Raw genomic sequence first — 25,835 nt, 5'->3', positions numbered from 1 at the left:
TCTTGACACCCCCAGGTAAGTTATTATTATTATTTTTTTTTTTTTTGGCTTACTTCCCACTCTTTCAACGCTAGCTCGAAAATGGGTGGGCTCCCAGGCCCCCTGGAACATCTCCCATCCATTTAGTGTGCAAAGGCTGGGTGCAGGCCACATATAGTGATAACAGCCAGCATTGACTGAGGGCTTAACTTACACCAAGCTGGGCGCCAGGAGCTTCCGTGGACTATCTCATTTAATCCTCATGCAACCCACAAGGCAGTGCTATCACTGTCTGTATTATATTAGATAGGTGAGTAAAACCAGGGCAGGAAGGCTGTATACCTGTCCAAGGTGGCAGTCATCAGCTGGTGGAACCAGAAGTCATAGTAAGGCCTGCCTTTCTCCAGGCCTCGGGTTCTTATTGCTGTGTAACACTGAGATGTAATTAAGCAAAAGTTAAGAGCTTTGCACATAGTGTGTGCTCATTAAATGCTAGCTGTTTATGTTTTCTTTGGCTTAACCCTCGCTTAATAAATTAGAGCCTAAACTTTGTCCTGAAAGTTGTGTTTCCAAGGATCGCAGTGAAGAGATTCAAATTTGACGTTGACTTTATGCGGTTCCGTTGAACAGGAGTATTTCGTACAGAATGACTATGTTTATTTCATTGTGTTTCAGGACAGTTTTTGGAAGGAGGTATTGACGAATCAGAAGGCGGTGCACTCCACGGTCTATGAGTCAGTGTTTCTCATAGCCTTTGGCTCCTATGGAGAAGGCCCTGGAGGTGAAGACTTCCAAAAACAAGTCTACCAAAGGCTGAGAGGACCACCCTTCCACAGCTCCATATTCACGGACGAGCAGGTCTGATGTGGGGCCTTCCTGCACAGGCCCCTGCCCCCTTCTTGAAGGATGTTTGTTTGGCTCTGAGAGTCTCCCTCTTATTTCCCCTCTGCTTGCCTCACTCTCCTAACACACACACACACACAGACACACGCACGCAAATGTGTCTGTGCACACACACAGCCACACACTTTCTCATCTTCAACAGTCCAAAATATACAGTAGTCTGATGCTGTCTTGTGAAATCTGCACCCCAGGACCATAAAGGAGGACAGAGGTCACGAGATGAGAGGTCAGTGGCCTTTGGAATCAGAGACCTAGGCTCCTATCCCAATTCTGTTATTTACTAACTCTGGGCCTTGAGGTGAATTGCTTAATCTTCTACACATCTGTGTCTCCCCCCAGAAAATGGGACTCATAATGACATCTGCCTCTGGGGTGTGGTTTTGAGTATCTAATAATACAGAACATGGAATTAGTAGAACTGATACCAGTGGGACGTCAAACCTCAACAATTTCCTTTCCCGGCAGGATGCCAGGAGCAGGAACCAGAATGGAGGGATCAGAGATGTGGAGCTAGGACAGGTCAAGGCAAGCAGGTGGTCTGGAACAGGGAGAAGAAGGTCGGGAGAGAGATTAGCAGCCAGTGGTGGTCTCTGTATGTGTGGGATGATGGGGGAAAGTGTCTCATTCCCACAGAGAATTCTTTATAGAGACACCATTGGCCAGGGCTGGAACCACTTCCAGGGTGGGGCTGAGCTGACCTTGAAGGTGGTGATGGGTCACTGATGACAGGCGTTCCATTAGGAACAAGGTGGCCCGTTGTGGATCCTCACACAAAAGAAAAGGTGATCAACTGACAAATACTGGGGGAGTCGTCTACTAACTGTAAGCTCTGTACCAGCTTCTCCAGGGAGAACCTGCCTGGCCTCTAGTCAGCACTTAAATTTTTGTTGACCAAATGGATGGAAGAGAACATGTATTGAAGACCTACTATGTTCCAGGTAGTGAGAATGGGAGTATACCTATTCTACCTCATTTAACTATCCTTATCATTACCGTGACAGCGGCCTTCTCATTTTGTTAATCGTGAGGTGAGATTCAGAGAGATTCAGAGAGGTTATGGAACTTACCCCAAGACTCAACAGCCAGTAAAGCAGCAGGGCCAGCCTGGCTCTGAAATCTGCCCTCTTTCCATTAAACCATACTCCCTCCCACCCGTGGCCTAAAGAGCCGTGCCTGACCTGCAGGATCACGTGGTCTCCCCGGGCCCAGGAGGCCCCAAGAGGCCAAGTGTGGTCCGTGCTATGGGATTTGATGGCACAGGCCCGGGCACGTGGAGGGCCCTCCTCTCCCTGGGGGACAGCGGGGACCACGGGTGTGTTCCAAGGTGAAGAGGACAGAGAGAGAGAGAGAGTCCTCCCTGCGTTTGCCTCCCTCCCTGAAGGTGAGCCCTTACACTGCCCACCTTCGAGACGTGGTGCTGCTCTATGCCCAGACGGTAAGGGAGCTGGCGGTGGCCGGGCGAGATTTCCGAGACGGGCGGCAGCTGGTGGGCACCCTGAGAGACTCCTGTCGCGCTGCACTGCGGGGTGAGTGGCTTGCCCGCTACTGGGTTTCCTCGACTGGGGCCTGCTGCTGCTCCCATGGGCAGGGCCCGGAGAAGCCGGGCTGTGGCTGGAGGCTTGCCTCACCGAATCACAGGGTCCCTCTTTCTTAGGGAGATTCTTCTTCAAGGGCTGGTTGAGGTTCAACCTCCCGGCTTCCACGGGCCACTCTTCCAGGTCTATCCAGAAGGCTGCCCGGACCAGGGTAGGGGGCCTCGGGGGCACATCATCCCCCCCGTCCCCGGCTGCCACCACCGCGCAAAGTCTCTCCCGCCAGCTCCTTTTGAGCCGAATCTGTCTAGAATGAAACTCAAAGTCTGTGAGGACTGCCTCATGGGATTGCTTCCACAATGCTTCCCATCCTCTGCCCTCTCTGACCGGGGTGCTGGGCCTGATTGCCGAGAATGACCTCTAATGATGGGACTGCCCGGTCTGGTTCTGCTCGCAGGGGTGAGGATAGGCTGGGAAGCAAATCACCCTGGGTGCTCAACAACGGCTACCACCTTTCAGTGCACTCCAGTTTCTCATTCCTAAGACAGGGATAATACCCCCTGATCGGACTGGCCCTGGACAGAATCAGGATATTTGTCTCTGCTTCTCGTACTCGTTTCTACCACACGGTGGCGGGACCACAGCCACAGAACTAGTGAGTGCCAGGGGCCTTCACACCAATCGAAAAGAGGCTCTTGGCCAAGGAGGTCAAATTAGGAGATGAACCCCCGTCGCCTTGTTGCGCCGTGCTGAAAGCAGCAATTCGGGTTGTTGTATTTGCACCAGCTCTGTCTCTGTGCAAACCTCAGCAGGGAGCTGGGCTCGGCCCTCGCACTCGGGATGCCAGCACGCGTTCGCACGGCCCGGCAGCGCGGGGTCCTGGGGAGAACACGGCACTTGGAGCCTAACAGGCCTGCCTCTTCCTGGCCCTGGAAACTCAGGGGAGTCTGCCTCCAGCCTCTGCTTGTTAAGGAGTGGTGCCTCCCCGGAAGGGTCCGCTGGGGCTAGTCGTGTGAAATCACCATGACCCGCGGTGCTGGGCACACAGCAGGTGCTCAATAAATGGTCATTTTGTGTCCTCTCCCCGGTGGGAACGAAGCTGCGATAAGTCCTATGTCAGACCGTACGTCCTAGTCGCTGGTATGGAAGAGCCGTATTTTGCTGCCCTGGAATCTCTAACATGTCCTTTGTGCGTGGGGTTGAGCATATCCTGGGCCAGGACGGGGCACCATGTCGACACCAAGCACAAACCAAAACTAAGAGGGAAGAGGCTCGCTAAGAACAAACTTTGCAAACTCATGCCCCGGGGGCCTGTCAGGCCATCTGCCCCCTTTTGTCACATCTGATTGTGGGTTGCTTGGTTTTTTTTAATGCTGGATGGGCTCCCCAGCATAGGCCTAACAACACACATCTGCCTGCCCAAAGTGCCCTGCCCCACTAGGGGACCACTCTGAACCACCTTTCCTTTTTCACGCTCCTCCTTGACCCTGTCTCAGATTTCCTGAAAGGACAAGAACCTCACTGCTGGCTTTTGGTGGCTGCTGGGCGGGGCTTCTGCTCATCTGAGCTGACAGACTGGCATTTCCAGCCACATGCTCCCCTCTGTCCCCCTCATCGTAAGCATCTTCTCTCTTCCCAGGAATCACTGGCCCCGTGTTTGTGGACTCCCAGGGAGAAAGGCACGTGGATTACTCAATCTATGCTCTACAGAAATCTTGAAACGGGTCCCGCTTTCTTCCTTTTCTTCAATATGACAGCGATCAGAAAGTAATCAGGTACTGTCGGGATCTTTATGTTTAGATCGTGCTACAGGAAGGGACCTGGGAGGGGGCAAGGGCTGGGGGTCCTGCCGGGAGGCTGGTTTGGGATCCGGCTCCTAGAATGCACCACACAGGTTGTCTGTTGCTCCTGAACTCAGGTGAAGGTCTACTCTGGGCCTTTAAAATAATCTTGCCCTTGCTTGTGGGTGTGGCTCAGCCACTTCAGATCCTAGTTTAGAACACAGCACCCCACAAGTGCACCTCCACGGGGACCTAGGCCTCCTCTTGCAGCCAGGCAGGTCCCACAGCCCACGATCTCAGGGAGAGGCCCTGCCCGAGGGGTGGGGGAACACAGCACCCCCTGCAGGATCGAGTCCCCAGCCAGCCAAACCCACTCAGCCCAGGCGGCCTGATTCCCAAACAGACAGCTTTGTGGACACCAGGACCTGCGTGCCATCCCGGCTTCCTGTACCCAGGAATCCCTGGGGGAAAAAAAAATCTGTTTTTGTTCTCTCGGCTATAAATCAATGAGAAAACTAAAAGGAAACCTAAAGCTTAATTGAATTGCTACTTGTCCCCACCATCACCACCCCCAATCCAGATTTGATTTGACACTGTTCTCCCTCCCTACCCTTATGGAATTTTAATATGCCAAAGTAAACTGGCCCAGGAAATGAAAAAATCATAATCCTCAGTAACAAACAGATCTTCGGTATTGTAGGAACAGGCATTCTCCACGAAGGGGGCGGTGTTTTGGTGTGTGCGATGTCAAGGTGCTGTGTAACAAGAGTTGTCTACATCAAACACGGGAGAAAATCCCAGCAACACCGGAGCATTGACACATCACTTTTAAATCAAAAGTGACAGGGTTCCAATCAAAAGATGAAGTCAGCTCTTCTCCCCAACAGAATGATAGTGCCCTTCCATGAATTAGATGATCTGCAGGTGAGTTTGAAGAGTCTAGGTGAGGTGTGAAAACCGGATGGGTCACCAAATGTTTGAATTAAGAGACCAAGGCCTGCTTCTTGCAAATGACGTGCATGTTTCAGTTGCTTCTGCCCTGCCTAAGGTAGTGACAAAGCAGAATAAATGCAGTGGGCACTGACTTGTAATTGTCTTTTTTTTTTTTTTTTAAGACCCGCGAGGAATCTCTCCACTCTTCCTTGGCCCCGGGGCTCACTTCCTGAAGACAGACCCAGCTGTGGATTTGACAATGAGCTCTGCGGAAAGGCGAAAGGCGCCTGCTTCTACAGGTCCCTGCGGGCGCTCAGAGAAGGCGGTACATAGGGATTCTCCCCAGGAGGGTATCTCAACAGCGGTGGCACTGTTGATGTTTGGGGCAGGCTACTCTTTGTGTGCGGACGTGTCCTGTGCACTGAATAGCTGCATCCCAGGCCTCTACCCGCTACAGACTAGCCACGCTCTCCAGGTGCAGCCACCCAAAAAATCTCCAACATCACCTGCCTCCCCTGTAGAGAACCTCGGCTCCAGGGAAACCTGGCCCCCGGGATGTGAGTCTCAGGGACTTCATTTCTAAGGAGTTAGAGTCTGAACAAGGGAGTATTGCCTGGTGCTCCTGGAATTAGGTGGATCATAACAGAGAACAACTCTAAGAACTCATAGTGAGCGATCAGTAACAGTGGTGGTGGTACCAGAAGTCATCCCCATTGTCTGCAATGGAAGTTTCTATCCACAGGGGGAGGTGGGTGCAGTTGCCATGGGAACCAGAGGGGAGGTCGGAAAAGAATTCTTGGGAGAGACAAGTCTGAGTGGACCCAGGACATCCTAGCTTGGACCCAGGTCTGGATAGCCTTTGAGGCATCTGTGTGGCATGACCAGGCTGGGGCCAGGACGTGCTCTCTTCTGTTCTTCAGCAGGCTGTAGTGATGACATGTCCCTGTCCTCCAGGCGTGACTGCTGTGATCCTCGCTATGGCCCTCTTGATTACTGTCTTGGGAGCTGTCATCATAGGTCTTTGGTTAAGGATTCAGAGGGGAAAATTGCAAAGGCGAAAGGAAGACATTTGGTGGCAAATCAATTATGATGACATCACCATTCTGCCCCCAAACAAGGTGAGGCCACAGCCGGCCCAGATATCCGCTTCCTGCTCACGGCTAGTGATTTGTGGAAGGGACCTCATCTAGGAGTTTCTGAAAGCTGAGGCTGACTCATTGATAAAGTGGGTGCTTAACGGACCCTTTAGCCCCACATTCTGGCTCTGGGCCTCCCACTTCCTTGATGAATATCCCTGGGAATGTCATTTCTGGGCCTTAGCTTCTGAATCCTTATAAATGATCAGATGGTCTCGAAGATTCCCTTCAGCTCTATTACCCTGTGGGTGTAAGGACTCATATATCCTGCTCAAATATCAAAGCTGTCTCCTGGGCAGCATTTCGTTATTTTTAAAACCACATGAACTCCTTTAACTGGCTGACGACGAATATAGTAAGAATCATTTGCTCAATGACCTCTTCTGAGGGAGGTGAGCCCCACGGAGGTGTCTATAAGGTGAGACAGAAGCCCCATAAATGGAGTGAGTAAATGTCTCAGCCGCATCTTCAGAAAGCAGGTGACATTTGGGAAGAGGGATTTGCTAGAGATGACCAGGAGAGAAGTAACGCAGGGTAAGCCAGGATTTATATATTTATAAATATATTAAATATTTATTTAATATACATTAAATAAATAAATGTATATTTATTGCATTTAATAAACATAACATTGTTTGATAAGGGTGTAGCATTTACATAATTTCAAAAACTACTACCATGACTGTATCTTATGACTCCTTGTATTTTAGCTTGAAATTTTGAAGTGTCTTTTCTTTCTTTTTTCTTTTTTTTTTGTTATTGATATTAAACCGGGCAATCTTTGCAAGCATACATTGATTATTTGGGAGGATTTATTGCCCTACTGGAAATGTTAGTAAGAAATGTTCTTTAGATTAGAAAGACGGATTCAAGTTTCTATAGGTTTTTTTAAACAATTTTTTAAGTTTATTTATTTATTTTGAGACAGAGAGAGAGATCACAGGGGAAGGACAGAGAGAGAGGGAGAGAGAGTGAATCCCAATCAGGCTCCACACTGTTAGTGCAGAGCCTGATGCAGGGCCCGGACCTACGAACTGGGAGATGATGACTGAGCTGAAATCAAGAGTTGGGACGCCCTGCCGACTGAGCCACCCGGGCACCCGAGTTTCTGCAGTTTAATAAGAGCTCTCTGTTCCTGGGAAGAGGGAGAGGGAGGGAGTAAATTTTGATTTCATCTCAATTTATTAAAAACCTACAACTGAAATGAATTTTAAAGATCAGTAATTTTAGAATTTCAGAGAGTACTTGCTCAGGAGTACATGCTACTCAAGATATCAAGAGAATAACAAGAATCTACGTATTTGACCAGATTTATGAGTCTTAAATATCTCAAAGCAAAAGAAAAGTGTTCTAGAATGTTGGTGCTTGTTAAAAAAATAGCACTAAAGTGAGACCAAAGTATATAGGTTTGTTCTCACAGACATTTAGATTAACTGTGAAGATAAGGAATGCATTATGGGTCAAAATCAAACATCTCTGTCATGTTATATATGCGTTGTTCCTGTTATATTGGCTTTCTTTTCAAAATTGTAGTTTGTATTATTCATTTCTTTTTAGTGGTATTCTTGAATGTACTATTCATTCACTAAATGAGTTGTGACTTTCAAAAAATAAAGGTGACTTAGAGGAGCCGAAATCAAGGAAGCTCCAACACGTTAGGACCAGATCAGACTTCACTAGCAAGTCGTTTCCAAAGTCCCTGGGGGTTCTGGGGCTCACTGGTCTGGTCCTGGGGTGAATGACAGATTGGGGGTGGAGATGTGATGGAGAAGAATACTCAGCCTTCTTCCCTCTTCAACCAAATCAGCTCTGCTCTGTCCTGCCCGGTTTCTACATTAGGGTTCCAGGTAAGACTGCTTGAAAAACAGCATTCCTCTGTTTTAAACACATTCTCTAGGTGTTAGGGAGGCACTGGGGTTATTAAATAGAGAGGTAATGTGGTTAGGTGCTCATTTCAGAAGAGGATTCTGGCATCGGGAGACGCATCTAATTAAGCGCCAGAGCCAGAACTTGAATTTGGGCCGTCTGACCCCAGAGCCTTATCCATGACAACTGTCTGTGGTGGTATAGACACAAGAGTGACTCATGTAGTAGCCAAACACTCACACTTTGGGTCAGAGGGATCAGGACTTAAGGCCTGACTTTCCCCACTTATTAACTGCGTGACCTTGGTGCCCATTTTCCTGAACTATAAAAGGCACACTCTCTTCGGTACTTGGTCGTACTACGGAGAGCAATTGGGTTGCGTTGTGTTTTACAGCCATCCCAGAGATGCACGCCCGTGTCGAGAGGAAGCAACAGTAACTCATCTAGTGTGATAATTTCTGGGGATGCCAGTTCCCTTGTCAAGAGCCAGCAGGTGGAAGAGGTCTTTTATGCCCCTGTAGGGCTTTACCAGGTACTATTGAGGGCAAAGTGACTGCATGCACGTTGTAGTGTGTGTCTCTGTCCCCTGTCCTTTCTGCCAGGCAGGGCATTGTGAATAGGGGAACACTCCAAGGAAAAGCCAGGGTGTTCTTGTGGCTCCAGAGCGGGGCGTCTCAAACTTCAATGTGTACATGAAATACCGGGGCTCTTGTTACAAAGCCGATGCTGTTGAGTGGGTCTGGGGTGGGGCCTGAGATTCTGCATTTTCCCTAACAAGCTCCCAGGTGATTCCTACGCTGGCTTCTAGACTAGACTCAGCTCTGTCCAAGAGAACTTGCCATAAAGAGGAAAATATTGCAAATCTGCGTGGTCCAGTATGGTACCGTTCTAAGACTATTAAACATTAGTGTGCTGGGGAACCGGTTTTGAGTTTTATATCATTTTAATTTGGGGGGAACCTCATGTGGCTAGTGGCTACCTTATTGGACAGTGTCTTCGTAGAACATGTATTACTGCCTCCTTGGTACCACTTCAGCACTGACGAATTGGCTGCTGCAGTATAAGCATGGACAGCCACCAGAGCCTGCGACATAATTCCTGCCTGCCCTTTGTCACCCTCTCTTCCACTCCCCAGACCGTTATGGCTGCCTGTGCTTAGCACTCCTCTAGAAGTTCAAGTCCTCTGGGTGAAAAATATGTGATGAAAAAAAATCTCATATATAGTGTTTGAAATATACAAAAAAAAATATTATCTGGGAGGTCCCGGAGAGCAGGGGCCAAAAGCTGCAAGCAAGGAAAATTTTGTTCCTTGCTCTAACTTGGGTTTCATGAAGATTGGAACCAAAGCATTCCTCTTGCAACTGAACTTATTTTTCTAAATGTTTACTTGGGTTTTCGAACTACAAAAAAAATTGTCTTGAATATCATCATCCATAAAACCCTGAGCACCTTTATTCATACAAAACTGTGTATAATGGTCCAGTAACCATTTAGAGATGGCAACCCGGAAGCCACAGAATATCTCTATTGATTAATCTCCCTGAAATGTTTGCTCTCTTCTCCCTCAAATACCATCACTGGGGTCCCCAGCTTTTTATGGTAGTGTCCAAACTCTTTAACAAGGGTTCAAGGCTGTCTACTGCCTAGTCCCAGCCTACTTTCAGAAAAATTGTTTTTCGTGGCTGAAATCCTATACTATCCAGTCGGTCTTACTGCTTATGCCATGTGTGTTTTGCACCTTTGACGATACCATGACTGCTGCCCCTACCCCACCCCCTCTAGAACCTTCTTGCCCTTCAGAGTTCAGCCTTAGCATTACCTCTTCCAAGAACCCTCTCCTCTATCCCACGGGGTGCCTTCCTCCTTGGAACCCCCATCACAGACCAGAGTCTTTTGCAATTAACCCCATACTAAAAGTGGGAGATCTTGGGTTGGCATTTAAATTGTGCTGAGGCTTGTGTGTCCAGATTCTACCTTTTTTTCTATGCAGATTTCCCCAGGTTGTCAGATGATTTGTGGCAATTTATTGACTCTCTTAAAGCAGACTTAATAGGTAATGGCAATGAGATACGCTACTTCCTGAAAGCCTGATATGTGCCAAGCATTGAATTAACAGTGTTACGTATTTTAACTGATTTAAGCGTTGTAAGAACTCTATGAGATAAGTTTCCTTTTTAATCTCCATGGTACAGATGAGGAAATGGAAGCTTGGAGAAGTTAAATCCCTTGTTCAAAGTTAGTAAGCTGTAAGCAGTAAGAGGTAAGCAGAAGTAAGGTAAGAGCAGTAAGGTCGTAAGCAGTAGAAATGGCCTTGACCCAAGTATCTGACTCCAGGCTTACTCTTAAGACCTCAGCTCACCATCCCTTTGAATGAAAATGGGACATTACTGTGTAATAGAGTGTAATCTTGGAGTCAGATGTTCAAATTCTGGCTGTATTACCTACAAATGTGTGACCTTGGACAAGTTACTGAACCTTAGTGATCCCACCCGGAAACATGCCCGTCTTGCAGGGCTATGATACGTGGGAAATGAGATCTTATGTGTTAAGAAGCTAGCTGAGCACCTACAGATAGCACAGTGCCACCCTGGCCTGATCTGGACTCTGATGTCCCTTTTGTAGGTGGATTTCTTGCTGGTTTTCCTGCTTCCCTTCCTAGTCTTTTCTGAGTAGAGCTTTTCTGGATCATCCTGGATTAAGAGCATTCCACTTTGTCTCTGGTTCCAGGGAAACCATGTGGCCATCTGCTACGTGGGTGACCAAGCAAAAGCCTCAGTCAGGAAGCCGTCTGTGCTGCAGGAAATCTGACTGGTGAGGCTCCTCCCCACTCTCCCTGGGAGAGAGAAAGTGGCGCTGATCTCTGGCTCTCTGCTGCCAGCTCCCTCTTCCCATCTGGGAACACCCCAGTCCAAAGGATCAATGATGGGAAGTTTCTTCCCACTACCCCCAAGCTTATTGGCCCACTACCCCCATCCCCTGACAGCCCAGACATTAGGCTTAAGACCCTTTAGGCACCTGAAATCTGGGACCCCTTCCAGCCTTGCCCTTTTCCCTTAAATTCCCCCTGGCCTTCATTCCACCTCTCCATCCTCTGTGTCTGTGAGGATTGTTCACCTCTCTTGAAACTTTTCCTTGGATGGAGTCAGATTCATGGGGTCTGACTTCTTGCTCGAAATCTATGACCTGTCATGGCCCAGACACTGTGGCATTGACAGCCATGAACACCAGGAAGCAGGGCCAGGTCTGTTTACTGTGATGTGGTTTTAGTTAATCCCCATGGCTAAGGTTAGACTTGGATCATTCCTCTGGTTTATTTGCTAGAGGCAGACTGCCTGCATTTACCTCCCAGCTCTGCCACTAATAAGTTGTACGATCTTCAACACATTATTTTACTGTTGAGCATCAGTTTCCTCATCTGTAAATGGGAACAGTCAGAGTTCCTTTCTCACAGGGTCTTTGTGAGAATTAAATGTATGTAAAGCACACAGCAGAGTTCCCAGCACAGAAGACATACTACGATCATAAGCTATTATTATTATTTTCAGGTATATGAATTAGGGCACGAAAACATTGTCCCCTTCTTTGGCATTTGCACAGAACCACCCAATGTCTGCACTGTCACCCAGTATTGCAAAAAAGGGAGTCTTACGGTAAGCGAACTAGTAAACCTTACCTCAGGTTAGATTAATAGCAGCTAATAAAGAACTCGTCAATGTTTTGTCCTTTATCCAAGAACAGTCCCTCTCTGGTTTAATTGCAAGACCTGCATTATCTTGTTGGGCCGCCTACAGTTAACAGTGGAATTGCCAACAGTCAATTTTTCTTTGCTCTGGGTGGAGATTGCCTGAGCCTGTTTTCGTTGCCTAAGACACTATTGCTACTTCTGAATTGTGTTTCTGGACCCCTTCCTACCCATAGTATGTGACCATCATCTTTATGTCTGGAAAAAGGAAGTATTTATAAGACTCCAGACTTAACAATGAGTCAGGTTATAATATCTCCTGGGAAATTTCGAGTATTGGCTGTAGAGTACTCTGCCTCAGGTGGCTCTATTGGTTCTGGTCAAAATCATCCAGCATATTAGAATCAAAACCATTCAGCACACAAAACTCCCTGTGCTTCACGTTGAGTCAATGGTGATAATCTGAGTAACTGTCTTTCAGGATGTTTTGAGAAACTCAGATAATGAGATGGATTGGATATTCAAACTCTCGTGTGCATATGACATTGTCAAGGTGACTGTGGCATAAAACTTAAGGAACAAATACCATAGCGTTTTTTGAGTTGTTCCGTGTTTTTGGTGAAGTTGAACTGTAATCTTTCCTGAAAACTCTGATCTTGCTCGGATCTCCTCAAAGTGATTGCACTTAAAACTCACCACTTCAGTCAGGTTTTCCATTCTTTTCACCCTCCTTGATTTCAAGTAGGCACACTAAAGTTGAAAGGGATGCTAGGTTTATCCAGTACCCAAAGAGCAGAGTATTTACATTTCAGGGTAGAACTTTTTACCCCGAAGAAAATCTAATTACTAGGCCATGAAGCAAGCTGGGGAGGAAGATTCCTAATACCCCTTCTGTCTGCCTAGTTTTTGATTCCTTTCCCCAGAAAATGGGAATTGGTGCCACAATTACCTCAAAGCTCTTGACCTGAGAGGTGGGCTATGGATGCAGATCTGGAAGCTGTAAAAGCAGGCAGCAGAGTCTTTCCTTTGGGCAAAGAGGGCTGTGGTGTTTGAAAAAAAAAAAAAAGTAATAGTAGCAATCGCAGTACTTGTGGCCTTGTAGCTGAAGTATATTTAGTGATTATTTTTGCCTGCTTTCTACCACTTTGTGTATTAACTTATTTAATTCTCACAACAAAATATGAGGTAGATCTATCATAGCTCCATTTCACAGATGGAAGGTGAGTATGGGGAGCAGCACGTCAGTGTGGACCAGCTAAGTCTATCCTCCTCACCCTGGGCTAAAATCCAGCCTCATTTTGTAAACTTGTCCTGCCTGCTTTCATCATCAGAGGGGACTATGCCCACAACCTGGGAGTGGGTCTTGGTGAGGAAGTCCCTCAGTCTGACACATGGGCAGCAGGACAGGGCTGGCCATCATGTCAATCAACAGTCCATTCATCAACCAACAGACTCCTTTAGGTTGAGACTTGGCCTGGGTGTTGTGAGGAACACAGGGTGAAATATAAGCTCTGCCCTCCTGCAGTAGTGACTGGTGAGTGACTTTGGAAAGTCACTTCCCCTCTCTGGACCTCAGCTTCCATGTGCGTTCAATAGATGAGGTTGGCCTGACTAATATCAAAGAGGTTTTTTTCTTTTTTCTCTAGGATTTGATTGCTCCTTATTTTGGAGAAGCTGAATCTTACTGGCCTTGTGAAACTTCGGTTTCCTGGGCTTTAGTGGAAACCGGAATATTGTAATTACCAAGAAAGGTAGACAAACTGAAATCGTCTATGACTGGGTCCTCCCGGACAACCTTGGGCCACCACTGTCATTATTTTAGTAAAACTGTATGGAACATCTATTAAGGGTTGGCCTCACTCTGGGAACTGTCATAAGAAGACAAGGACTTGTTTTCATCGCTAGATGGAATAAAATCTAGGTACAGAAAAAAAAAGTTAGGAAATATACATATAAAATTAAATGGTGGGATAGTTATAAATAGGATCTGATGTGGCATCCTTTTCTACCCTGGACTCCTCTCTCCTTCCCTTCACCCACATTCTCTTCCCTTCCTACCAAGCCCAGAGAAGTATTCTAGACTCCAGGGATCTGTCTCCTGCCCCAGCCAAAACGGATGACATCATGTATATTTGTTATGAAGAGAAAACGAGTAAGTTAGCTGTCCCCAGGTAAGATACAAATAGCTAATAGATTTAGCTTTTTCCATCGGCATTTGGTTTTTGAGAGGAGTTAACCCAAAAGTTTCTCTGGAGAAATGCTAGGGTAGGTGATAATGGCACTCTGAAAGGAAAGTCTCCCTGGTATTAATCAGTCCTTTCAGGTCACTGAGTCTCTATCCCCTGCTCCATGCCAGGGGAACCAAAGACAGCTGGACACCTTGCTTTAGAAGGATTGTTGTCTTCTGAAATGGAGCGTGCGCATTATGGGACAGTGTAAGGAAGTCATAATGAGTTCAGTCAAGGCACATTTAGGTGCTTCAAGGTCAATTACTCTGCCAGAATTCCTTTGAAAGGGACTAGTAGTAACATGAAATTCATGAAAGCTTCTCAGAGATTTCCCATTGGTGACCCAGGCACTGGGCCAAGCTCTGTGCGTCAGATTGTGCTTCTGGCCATCACATATCAATCATAAAAACAATTCCTCTCCTGATGTTTATTTGACCAGAACACTCTCGATGCCAGGTACCAGAGAAATTCCAAGATGCCACAGACTTTTCAAGTCAACCAACATGTATTGACTGAGCACCTAATTTGACTGAGACCCAATTCTGGGCATGGAGGGCACAGAAGAATTGGCTCATTGTCCTGTTCCTGAAGAGTTCAACCCAGTGGAGCCAGCCTGGGAAGGAGCTTTGGAGATTATAATACTCTTCTCGAGTGAGCGATGGGACTTCAATTTCTAAGTAAGAGAAGTCTTAATGGATTCAGAGGATGAGAGCAGTTGGCATTGAAGTTGTCTTGGGTGTTTGAACCCTGGCTTTCCACTACTGACCAGGTGACCTTACCTACCTTAAGCCTCAGTGTCCCTGTGTATAAAATAAAGATAACAACAGTCCCCATCTCATAGAGTTGTTGCGAAAACTAAGATATGCTCAGCACTGTGCTTACCCATTAATAGGTATATACCAAATATCATTTGTTAGGTGAAGCAATAGGGTTGCTATTATCACAGATAACTCCATCCCTAGTACTAAAAAAATGTACAGTCAAAGAATTTATTCCCCCAACAGTCTTATGGGATGAATTAGCACTGTCCAAAAAATACCAGCTGTATGTGACTACTAACCACTGGTAACGTAGGTAGCTCCAACTGAAGTGTGCGGTAAGCGTAAAATTCACACCAGATTCAAAGAATCAGTAAAAATATCTCACTATTTCTATATTGATCACATATTGAAATAAGTTTTTTAAATACATTGGGCTAAGTAAAATATATCATTAAAAGTAATTTTACCTATTTAACTGAACAAGTGAAAATTATACACGTAGCTTGCACTGTGTTTCTATTGGACAGTGTTCTTAATAATCAGCAATTCATGCCACTATTTGTTCACTTTTAACTCCAATATTAATAAAATTAATAGTTACTCCATTTTCAAGAGGAAATAAAATGAGGCTTAGTGAAGGTGAAGTAACCACCCAACTGGTAAGAGGGAGGTTGGGATTTGCAACCAGTCTGTCTCCAAAGGCTGAGTTCTTCCTTCCATGTTCTGCTTCTTGCCTGTATAAAGTACAAGAGACCCCAAATGTGGGATGCAGAAATGAGAGCACTGGGGGTACCCCCCACTCAACTTTCCAGGAGGGGAGTAAATGTAACTAGCAGACAGGTCGGTAATAGAATTGCAAAAACTGCATGAGATCTGGCACATAAATCATAAACCTCTCAGTTCTACGTGGCCTGTGACAATACACATAAAATCATACTTTTCCACCACAACAGGAAAAGAAAAAGAACTGAAGAGATGTGTGGTGTCTCTTAAAGAGGACTCCATTTCTAGGATTTCCACTGTATCCCAAACATCTCCTAATGGAATGTGCTCTGTTAATAAACCTGGGCATCAGGAGTGATCAGTGGTGACCAGATGTAAAATGTCTCCTGCCTAGGGTGGGCCTGGCTCTAGCAAGACCAGGGACAGTTGTGAGTGTCAGGGACAGTCCTGCTGCATGGGGAGGTCTCCATGAGGTGAGAGAGAATTCTTGATTGGACAGAGGTCTCCCCAGATTGCATGCCCAGACCTTGGCTTGTTGAGCCTCACTGGAGAATTCCAGAGACAGCCCCCAGACAGCCCCCTCCAGGTTCAAGTGAGTGGGTTGCAGTCCCAAAATGTGACTGAACTCTATCATCTCAAAAAACACACAAGCCTCCTGAATTTGGGGGTGGGAGTAGGAGTGGTGTGTCCACTGCCTTGGGCGTTTCCTCACTGCTTTCTGCATTAGCCTGTATTTCTTTTTCTTTTTTTTTAAGTTTATTTATTTATTTTGAGAGAGAGAGAGAGAGAGAGAGAGAGAGAGAATGAGTAGGGGCGGGCAGAGAGAGAGAGTGAGAGAGAATCCGAAGCAGGCTCATACTGTCAGCACGGAGCCCGATGTGGGGCTCGAACTCACGAACTGTGAGGTCGTGATCTGAGCTGAAACCAAGAGTCAGACACTTAACTGACTGAGCCACCCAGGCACCCCAGACTGTATTTCTAATGCATTATTGGCTCAGGAGTTTTACTAAAGCAGGATGGTGACTCAGACTATGATCACTGCCTGAGGGAGAGTGAGTCCCTGAGCTGGTGACCAAGAGGCCCAAGGACCCCATCTCTGGGTGCAATAGTCCACTCAGGGCCTCCTCACATTCATCTTTTCTGGAACATTGAGTGCTATGTACCACACCCATGGGTGACATCACCCCCCCCCCCCCCTCAGCTGGGCTTGAGAGTCATTTGAACCTCCTATCATGGTGTTAGGAGAATAGGTGTGCTTTGACCGCCCCACCCCCCCAGCCTCCTGGACAATCACCAGGACACCGGAAACAATAAAAGCTAATGATTTAGAAGCGGCTGTGCCTTGAAGGCAACCCAACCTGGGTTTATATTCCAGCTTTGCCCTCACTCTTCAGGAGCAGTTTAAAACTGTGAGTTTCCTCATTGGGAAACAGAGAATGGGAATATTAATCTATCTCCAGGAAGACCAAATGTGATAACATGTATAAAGCACCCTGCACAATGCATAGTACAAAGTGCTCAAAGAAAGGTTTATTGATATTTATTTGTTCATCACAGATCCACATCACAGTGAGAATCTCCATGGACCCTGGTGGCTTCAATGCAATGCTCAGTCACTCCTCACTCTCTGCCCTTCAGAGCTTTCTTTCTTCAGTCGAGGACATTTGTTCAGTTGGTTGAGGGCAGGGACTTGGGACTCGGACTGTACTTATTCCCAGTCCTGCTCCACTGCGGGCCAGCGATGTGACCTGGGGCAGGTTAACTTCTTCATTTCTCCCTTTCCCTATTTGTAAAATGAGGTCAATGACAATACCACCTGACTCTACAAGGTCACTACGGGAATTACACGAGCTAGTTTAAGTAAGGGACTTAGAATGGATGTCACATAAGGTTAGCATGATAACCTTAAAAAAAAGTATCCAGTAAGACCCTTGAGAAAGACATTGTCATTTTCACTCTTGCTCTGAAACCTCTTGGGTGAGGCAGGTGTGAGGAGATCCGTGATACTCAGGCTAATGCAATTAAAATGGCTCTGTGACAGCCCCATACCTGTGACATACTCAGGTTGCTGGCTCTCTACCAGCTCCCATGCTAAGTATTTTGAAAATGAATGGTTCAGAGATTCAGATCAAAGATCTAAAGAAACTTTATGTAGGTATTTCAACTCCAAGAGACAGGAAATGTTGAATAAATATTACAGAAATGTCTTATTGCGAAGCCATCAAGGAAGGTAAGGAAACAAAGACCCCAGGATCATAAACAGTGGGTCCCCCTATCCCCCTGCACTGTTACAGTTACTTCCAAAACATAGTCAGCCCATCCCCTTAGGCTTCGTTTCATTGCTTCTAGGTCTGCCCTTGGAAATTTCAGAGAAATACAAACATCCATCAATCAGATCCTGCTTCAAATGTGACCGTTCTCATTTTCAAATTCATCTCTTCTCTATCTAGCCTCCCCAAATACCTGTTTCCCTCCTCAATCCCAGGTCTTTCTTTAAAGCTCTTCCCTGCCTATGGAAAGATCTGTGCACTCTGCCCTCGTCTTCTTGCCAAATGAGTGTGCCCTTTGCCTTCATGACTCACCTCCTTTAGCAAACTCTTCCTGTTGGCACACTTTCCCCATTCTGATTAGTCTCTTTGGGTTCCTTCGCATCCAGCTTGGCTTGTGCCACACACAATCCATAGTTAACGTAGGCTCTTCTGTTCAGGTCCAACCATTGGTCTTTTCTTTTTAAGCTCCCCAGGTGATTTTAATGGGCGGCCAAGATGTGAAACAGTAGAGGAGGCCAGCTGTTCTCAGACTGTGTGCACATGAATCTCCTGGGGACTGTGTTAAAATGCACAGTCTGATTCGGTACATCTGGGCAGGGCCTGAGACTCTGCATTTCTGCCAAGCTCCCAGGTGCTGTTGGTGCTGCTGGTCCCAAGGCCATGTTTCAAGTGGTGGGGATCTAGACAGTCCTATCTTGTAGATGATGAAATTGAGGCCCAGCGAGGTGAAGTGTCTTGCTTGAAGAGACCGAGCGGTGAAGTGGAGATGTGATGTATGCCTTCTGACTCTGGTGTTCTTTCTGGGCCTTTCATAAATAATGGTACTTTATTATTGCATAATAATAATAGATATAAACCTTTAAGAACATGGCAGATGACATGAGAATTTTCCAACGTTCCTCATTTTATTGCTTTTCCCCGCAAAGTGTTCAAACAGGACCCTAAAGTGCGTATAATATAATATAATATAATATAATATAATATAATATAATTATAGAATCATTACATGTAGGTAGGAATAGAATATAACTTGCAACATGTAGGTAATAAAAGAATATTCTTAATTACATAGTGTTGTTTCCAAGTTGATTTTTTTTATCGTTTTTATACACATTTTTCATGATGATTTTTGGTGGGTGTTTACTTTGTGTCGTGCACCATGTCTGGTGTCTCATACGCATTATTACATTTAATCTCCACAGCCTCCCTCTGAGGTAGAGATCGTCACATCCATTTTGATGAGAAAAATGAGGCTTATGGGGTCAAGTAACTTGCTCTCTGCTAAGTGTTAGAGCTGGGATTTCAAGTCAGGAGTCTGACCACTTAGTCAGACTCTATTTTGTTTAGCTTATTGGAGCTTATTTATTTTAGGCTGGCCTTGCCTTCATGGCTGCACACTGGGGAGCCAGAAATAGTTTCCCCTACTTGGGTGACACTATCCAGGTTGAGTCAAGGACAAGGGGCTGTTAGTGGTTCTTGAACAGATGAACATAGAGATGGGCGGTTCCCCTCCTCTGGGTCGTGTTTCTGCCCATCTGTTTCTGTCTGTGTCTTCCAGACACAGGTTCCATTGGCCCCTACGCTAATTCATTTGCTTATTTTCACTCTTCCAGGGCATGCTGTTCCTCCACAGGAGCCCCGTGGGGTCCCACGGCAACCTTAAGCCTTCCAACTGCCTGGTGGACAGTCAGATGCAGGTGAAACTGACAGGCTTTGGGCTGTGGGAGTTCAAGTACGGCCGGATGTACAGAGCATACAACGAGGAACCGACAGACCACTAGGGTAACCACTGACAGATCGTGTACCCACTAGCCCACGTGGTAACGGGGCACCTGACCCCACCCTATTTCCTGAAGCTCACTCACAGGTGCCAGCAGGGGGCCTTACTCTGGAGCTGACAGTGCGTGGTTGTTCTATTCACCCAAGGGAGCAGGAAAAAATAGCCTCCAGGGTGGTGAGTCCGTGGTGTGACGTCTGAGTTAGAAGGTTAGGGCTCATCCTGGCCAGGCCAGGTGGCCCGAAGCAAGTCACCGGTCTTCTCCTTAGCCCTCTATACCCCACTACACTTCACCTGTGTTCTCAGCACACCATCTGCAGGCCCTTCAAAGACCATGGGTTCAGCGGTCCTACATCCTCTCGCTGCTCTGGTATCACTTGAGAAGCTTTACAAAGTATGTGGGTGGCTGGCTCTCACCCCAGATATCTGAAGATGAAATCTGGGCATCAGCACTGTTTCTTAAAAACTCTCGGGGCACCTGGGTGGCTCAGTCGGTTAAACATCTGCCTTTGATTTCGGCTCTGGTCGCCATCTCACGTTCCTGAGTTCACGCCCCACGTTGAGCTCTGTGCTGATGGCACGGAGCCTGTTTGGGATTCTCTCTCTCAAAAATAAATAAATAAACCTTTCAAGTAAAATAAAATTAAATAGAAACAAAAACTCTCAAGTGATTCTGATGCGCATCTCAGGGCAAGACCTTCTGCCTGGAGTCAAACCCTCCTTTGCATATGAGCAAACTGAAGCTCGGACTCTTCCTTGTCCAAAGCTAGTGAGCAGTCTTGAGTCTTACCTTGCATGTATCCCAGCCATCTGAACTCCTCTCCCTGGGGCAGCACATTGCCAACAGCTTTGCTGCGCGCATGTGAGGAGGTTCTGTAACACGGGATGAGGCCTTACAGAAAAAAACAGAGGGGGAAATTCTGAAAACCTGTTGGTAGTCACCCTACTTCCCCATCCCCCAGTATATTTTCTTTTAATGATTGTAACCTACAATGAAATAAACCCATCAACCTCACACCAACAAATAAATGTAGGTATATAAAATATCAGGAGCATGGAAATCTGTAAAGACAGAATGCGGACTGGTGCTTGCCGGGGGCTGGGGGTATAGGAGACAGGGAGAAACTGCTTAATGGCTGCAGGATTTTACTTTGAGGCCCTGGAAACGTTTTGGAACTAGATAGGGTGGTTTGTTGTACAATCTTGCAAAGGGGCTAAATAACTAACACTGAACTGTTTGCTTTAAAAGGGTTCATTTTATGTTCTATGAATCGTACCTCTGTAAGTTGGTTTTTCAAATGTAGACAATACAGGAGCGCCTGGGTAGCTCAGTTGGGTAAGGGTGTGACTTTGGCTCTGGTCATGATCTCGTGGTTCATGAGTTCAAGCCCTGCATCGGGCTCTGTGCTGATAGCTCAGAGCCTGGCGCCTGCTTCAGATTCTCCTGCTCTCTCTGTCCCTCCCCCACTCACGCTCTCTCTCTGTCTCTCAAAAATGAGTAAATGTTAAAAAAAAATTTTTTTTTTAATGTAGACAATCACAGAAAGGGGAAGGAAAATGAAAACTTCGTGTAACTGCACAATCAGGTGTTAACCACAGTTAAGATGTTAGTGTTTGTCCTTCTTGATTGTTCTGTCTGCATTCACGTACCCACAGACCCCTTTTCGCTCTACAAGTCAGGCACCATTAGGGCGGATTTTTTGGGGGCTGGGTACTTTCAGTTCTGTGTTTTCCTGAGAAAGAGGGGTGACTTTTCCGGTTCTGCCTGTCCCTCTCCCACTCCATGCTTCCCTCATGACACCCGTTGCTTTGCAGAGCTCTACTGGACGGCCCCAGAGCTGCAGCGGCTTCCAGAGGCACCCCGGTCAGGGACCCCAAAGGGAGATGTTTACAGCTTTGCCATCCTGATGACGGAGCTGATCCACCACCAGAACCACGGACCTTTTGCTGACCTCAACGAGATGCCTGACGGTAAGGCTGAAAGTCTCTTTGGCAGGCTTTGGTCATGTGGGCTAGCTTTTATTTCTTATATTTGCAGGGGGCGGGGGGGGGGGGCAGTGGCATGCTAGCTTTTAAATGATAGTTTTTTATGAAGTGTTTATCAACTTATTATTTATTCCACTGTTTTTCTGTCTTAAAGTTTCTTTTTTTTTAATTAAAAAAAGTAGTTGCCATTTGCTTACAAAAACAATCAAAGAGCTCAGAACTACATACTTTATTATAGCAGAGTGATCCCGTTGGAAAATGAGTCAGGTCATGTCACTTCTGGTCACAACATCCTCCCCTGGCTTCCCATTTGGGGAATGAAAACTAAGCCCTTACAGTGGCCGACAGGACCACCAAAGGCCTCTGATCTGGCCTCTGACATTCTTTATTAGTGTCCTATGGCTGCCATACTAAGTTAACCACATACCTGCTGGGTTTAGTGGACAGAAATGTATTTTGTTACAGTTGTATAAGGCACAAGTTCAAAATCAAGGTTTGGCAGGGCTGTGCTCCCTCTAGAAGCTTTAGGGAAGATCAGTTCTCTGCTTTGTCCAGCTTTTGGGGGTTGGTCCAGATTTCATGGGCTTGTGGTCACATTTCTCCAATCTCTGCCTTCACTTTGACGTTGCCTCCTCCTCTGTATATGTCTCTTTTGTCTGTGTCTTATAAGGACATTTGTCATTGGATTAGGGTCCACCTGGAAATCTGAAATGACCTCCTCAACCCAAGATAATTAACTATACCTGCAAAGACATTTTTTTTCCAAATAAGGTCACATTCATAGGTTCTGGACGTTAGGACATGGACATATTCTTTGAGAAACAAAGTTCATCTCAATACACCTTTCTAATTCCATCTCCTATGGTTTGCTCATTTCAGTCATGCCGGCCACCTTCATGTGCCTCCAACATGCCAGACACATTCCTACCCCAGAACCTTTGCACACACTGTTCCCTCTGCCTGGGTATCTTTCATCTCATATGTGTATACACAAATTTACCTCAATCTTTCTTAAGGACTACAAAATTTTCATTGTAAGGATAGGCTGTGTATTATTGATTGATGCACAGTTTGGTTGTTTTCCATTTTTCTTGCTATTACAGTTGATGCAGTGACCAGCCTTGTATCTTTGTGGGCTTGAGATTGAAGAGATAAATGTATTTTAAGTATATTTAATTTTTTAAATAAATGCTGCCCAGTTGTCTTTATAGGATATATTTAGGCTCATTTTTTTTCTGAGTTGTCTCTTAACACACATCCCGTCATGGAATTAAGGGCAGAAGCTGGGGAGATAAAGCAAAATTTGATCAAGAACGATAAACAACAAAAAAAAAGAATAGTAGGTGTAACCCACCAGCACTGTTATCTTCCACCGTGGCTGTGCTCTGGAATTACCTGGGGAACTTTAAAAATTACTGATGCCTAGATCTCGGCCTAGGAGGTGCTGATGCTATCGATCTGGGTGGCTGCCTGGGCATCAGCATTTGCAGGTGATTCCAACACGCAGCTCATGTTGAGAACCACTGTCTGAGAACAAGCATAGGGAGGTGTGCATGTATCAGTTGCTAAATCAACTCAGCCCACCTTTCCCTCCTGGTTTTTCTTCTTTATCACCATGCCTACTTTTTCTAGTCCATTCCCAATGGCCACCCTCAAGTATCATTGTTAGATCATGCATTCCCTGGAGAATTTCAAGTCAGGATCCTTTCTCAATGTATATAGTTACTTTAAAAATGGATTCCACTTTCTAATTTATGGTGAAGTGAAAAAGAGGGGAGACTAATCCAAAAAGGGTCATTCAAATCCAAGGGCAACTGACTTTAGAACCAAGAAGCCACTCAGATATTCCAAGAGCGAGCCGAGGAAGGATCCCAGCCACACTCACTAAGCTCAGCTGCCATCTGGTTGCACCAGGTGGGGTGGGGGCGGGGGTGGGAAGACTGTACCCAATTGGTATATTTGCCCCTCATTGTAGTCTTATGCCCACAAAGTTCAATGAAAGCTGGCCATATGGGACTATGTATACACAGGACTGCAATCAAGGAAAGTACAAGGTGCACCTAATTTGTGGCCAAACACGCTTCTCCCATTAACATCTCATACTTCCCTATAAACAGTCCTGGTGCTGGGGACTGAATAGATATTGATGTCCTATGCACACTAGACCAGTGGTTTTCAAATGTTAGTTGGTGTCAGAATTACCTGTAGGGCTTGTTAAAAAAAACAGAATTGCTGGGTCCCACACTTAGGGTCTCTGACTCAGTAGGTCTGGGGCAAGGCCTGAGAATTTGCATTTTTCTCAAGTTCCCAGATGATGTTGAAGATCCACAGTTTTGAGAAGCCTAGTGCAACCCTAGACTAGCAGCTTCAGCATCCCCTGGGTACTTATTAGAAAAGCAAATTTTCAGGCCCGGCTCCAGGCCTTTGGAATTGGAAACTGTGGGGATAGGCCCAAAAGCTCTGCTTTAAGAAGCCCCCCACCCCTGATTCTGATGCACACCGAAGAAGAAGAACAATGACAATAGAGTGACTGGTGACTGGTGGATTATGGGATGGCTGCACGTTAGTAGCTCATGAACACGTGTTCCGAGGTGCAGGCCCATGATGTGAATTTGAACCCATGGTTCAAAGTTTTATATCATTTTATTGATTCTCTCATGATATTTCTTAGAGCTGAGGATAAGAAAGCAGAAGATGCAACAATAGTAATTCTTCAGTGACTTATTTTAAAACCATTGTTGTCCCATGTCTCAAATTACACTTCATTTGGGATGTAAAACACAATTACCCATAGAACTTTCTTATGTATAGTCCTTCAGATTATTTTTAGGCATTGAAAGTGTGCATTTAAACACAAGCATGTAGGGGTGCCTGGGTGGCTCAGTCGGTTGAGCGTCCGACTTAGCTCAGGTCATGATCTTGCGGTCCATGAGTTTGAGCCCCGCGTCGGGCTCTGTGCTGATGGCTCAGAGCCTGGAGCCTGTTTTGGTTTCTGTGTCTCCCTCTCTCATTGACCCTCCCCCATTCATGCTCTGTCTCTCTGTCTCGAAAATAAATAAACGTTAACAAAACAAGAATTTAAACACAAGCATGTACATTTACAAAAAAACAAGATCATATTTTACACAGTGTTATAACTTGTATTTATTCTTATTCTTTTTTTCATTTTTTTTAATCTTTATTTATTTTTGAGAGAGAGAGACAGAGTGTGAGCGGGGGAGGAACAGAGACAGAGGGAGACACAGAATCTGATGCAGGCTCCAGGCTCTGAGCTGGCAGCACAGAGCCTGACATTATTTCTCCTCCTCCTCCTCCTCCTCCTCCTCCTCCTCCTCCTCCCCCTCCTCCTTCTCATCCTCCTTCTCCTTCTTCTTCTTAAGCAAAGGCCATACTCTTTTAGATTCCCTTAGTTTTCAACCCAATATCCTCTTCTGCCCCAGCATCCCATCCAGGACGTCATGCTGCATTTAGCCATCATGTCTGTCTAAGCTCTTCAAGAATGTTCCTTAAACTATAATTCTAATGACATTGTACTTTCGAGGAGTACTGGCCAGATATTTTGTAGAATGTTTCTCACTTGGGATTTGTCTCATTATTTTTCTTCCTTATGATGAGACTGGACTTATATGTCTTGAGAGGAAGGCTACAGGGGTAAATTGTCATGTTCGTCACATCATGTCAAGGGTACATACAACCAACATGACTATCTGTTGACTATCATGTTGACCAACATGACTGTTGATATTGACCTGGCTGAGGCTTGTCAGGTTTCTCCACTGTAGAACCACCCTTGGTTCTCCTCTTCCTATACTGTCCCCCGAAGAAAGAAGTCACTATGTGAAGTCCACACTTAAGGAGTGGGGTGTTGCACTCTACTACCCTGCGTGGAGACTATCTATGTAAACTATTTGGGATTTTTCTCCACAGGAGGTTTGTCTCTTCTCTCCCACTTATGTATTTATTCAATTATTGGTATTATATTGTATTGTATTATATTATTATGCATATCTATATTATAACATATGTGTCCATTTTATATTATATATTATACTATACCTTTATTTTATCCTCTGAATTGTAATCTAATACTACTTTATTTTACTGTTCCAGTTGTTTCATCTTCGGCCATTCCATTTCAATTGACTTCTGTGTACCTTTGATATAAACCCATTGCTGTGTTTTGATTTGGTTTGTTTAGTACCGCCTTGCTTCCTGGTGGCATGAGAGGCTTCAGCCTCCTCTTGTATTTCCCTGCCTCAGTCCTAGAATCAGCCATGT

General features: G+C 45.8%; 1 protein-coding gene across 1 annotated transcript in view; it reads left to right on the top strand.

Moving 5' to 3' along the window:
• LOC102972759 (guanylate cyclase 2G-like) overlaps window positions 1–25,835 on the top strand; it is a 55,708-nt gene that overhangs the window by 18,924 nt on the left and 10,949 nt on the right. The window contains 11 exon segments of the mRNA XM_042960067.1: window positions 655–837; window positions 2,264–2,408; window positions 4,054–4,189; window positions 5,311–5,453; window positions 6,083–6,246; window positions 8,525–8,662; window positions 10,858–10,941; window positions 11,676–11,780; window positions 12,294–12,365; window positions 19,408–19,576; window positions 21,387–21,542. Coding sequence (XP_042816001.1) covers window positions 655–837; window positions 2,264–2,408; window positions 4,054–4,189; window positions 5,311–5,453; window positions 6,083–6,246; window positions 8,525–8,662; window positions 10,858–10,941; window positions 11,676–11,780; window positions 12,294–12,365; window positions 19,408–19,576; window positions 21,387–21,542 — 1,495 coding nt within the window.

Source organism: Panthera tigris, chromosome D2 (genome assembly GCF_018350195.1).
Source record: "Panthera tigris isolate Pti1 chromosome D2, P.tigris_Pti1_mat1.1, whole genome shotgun sequence".
NCBI lineage: Eukaryota > Metazoa > Chordata > Mammalia > Carnivora > Felidae > Panthera > Panthera tigris.
This window is presented reverse-complemented; position numbering and strand designations above follow the sequence as displayed.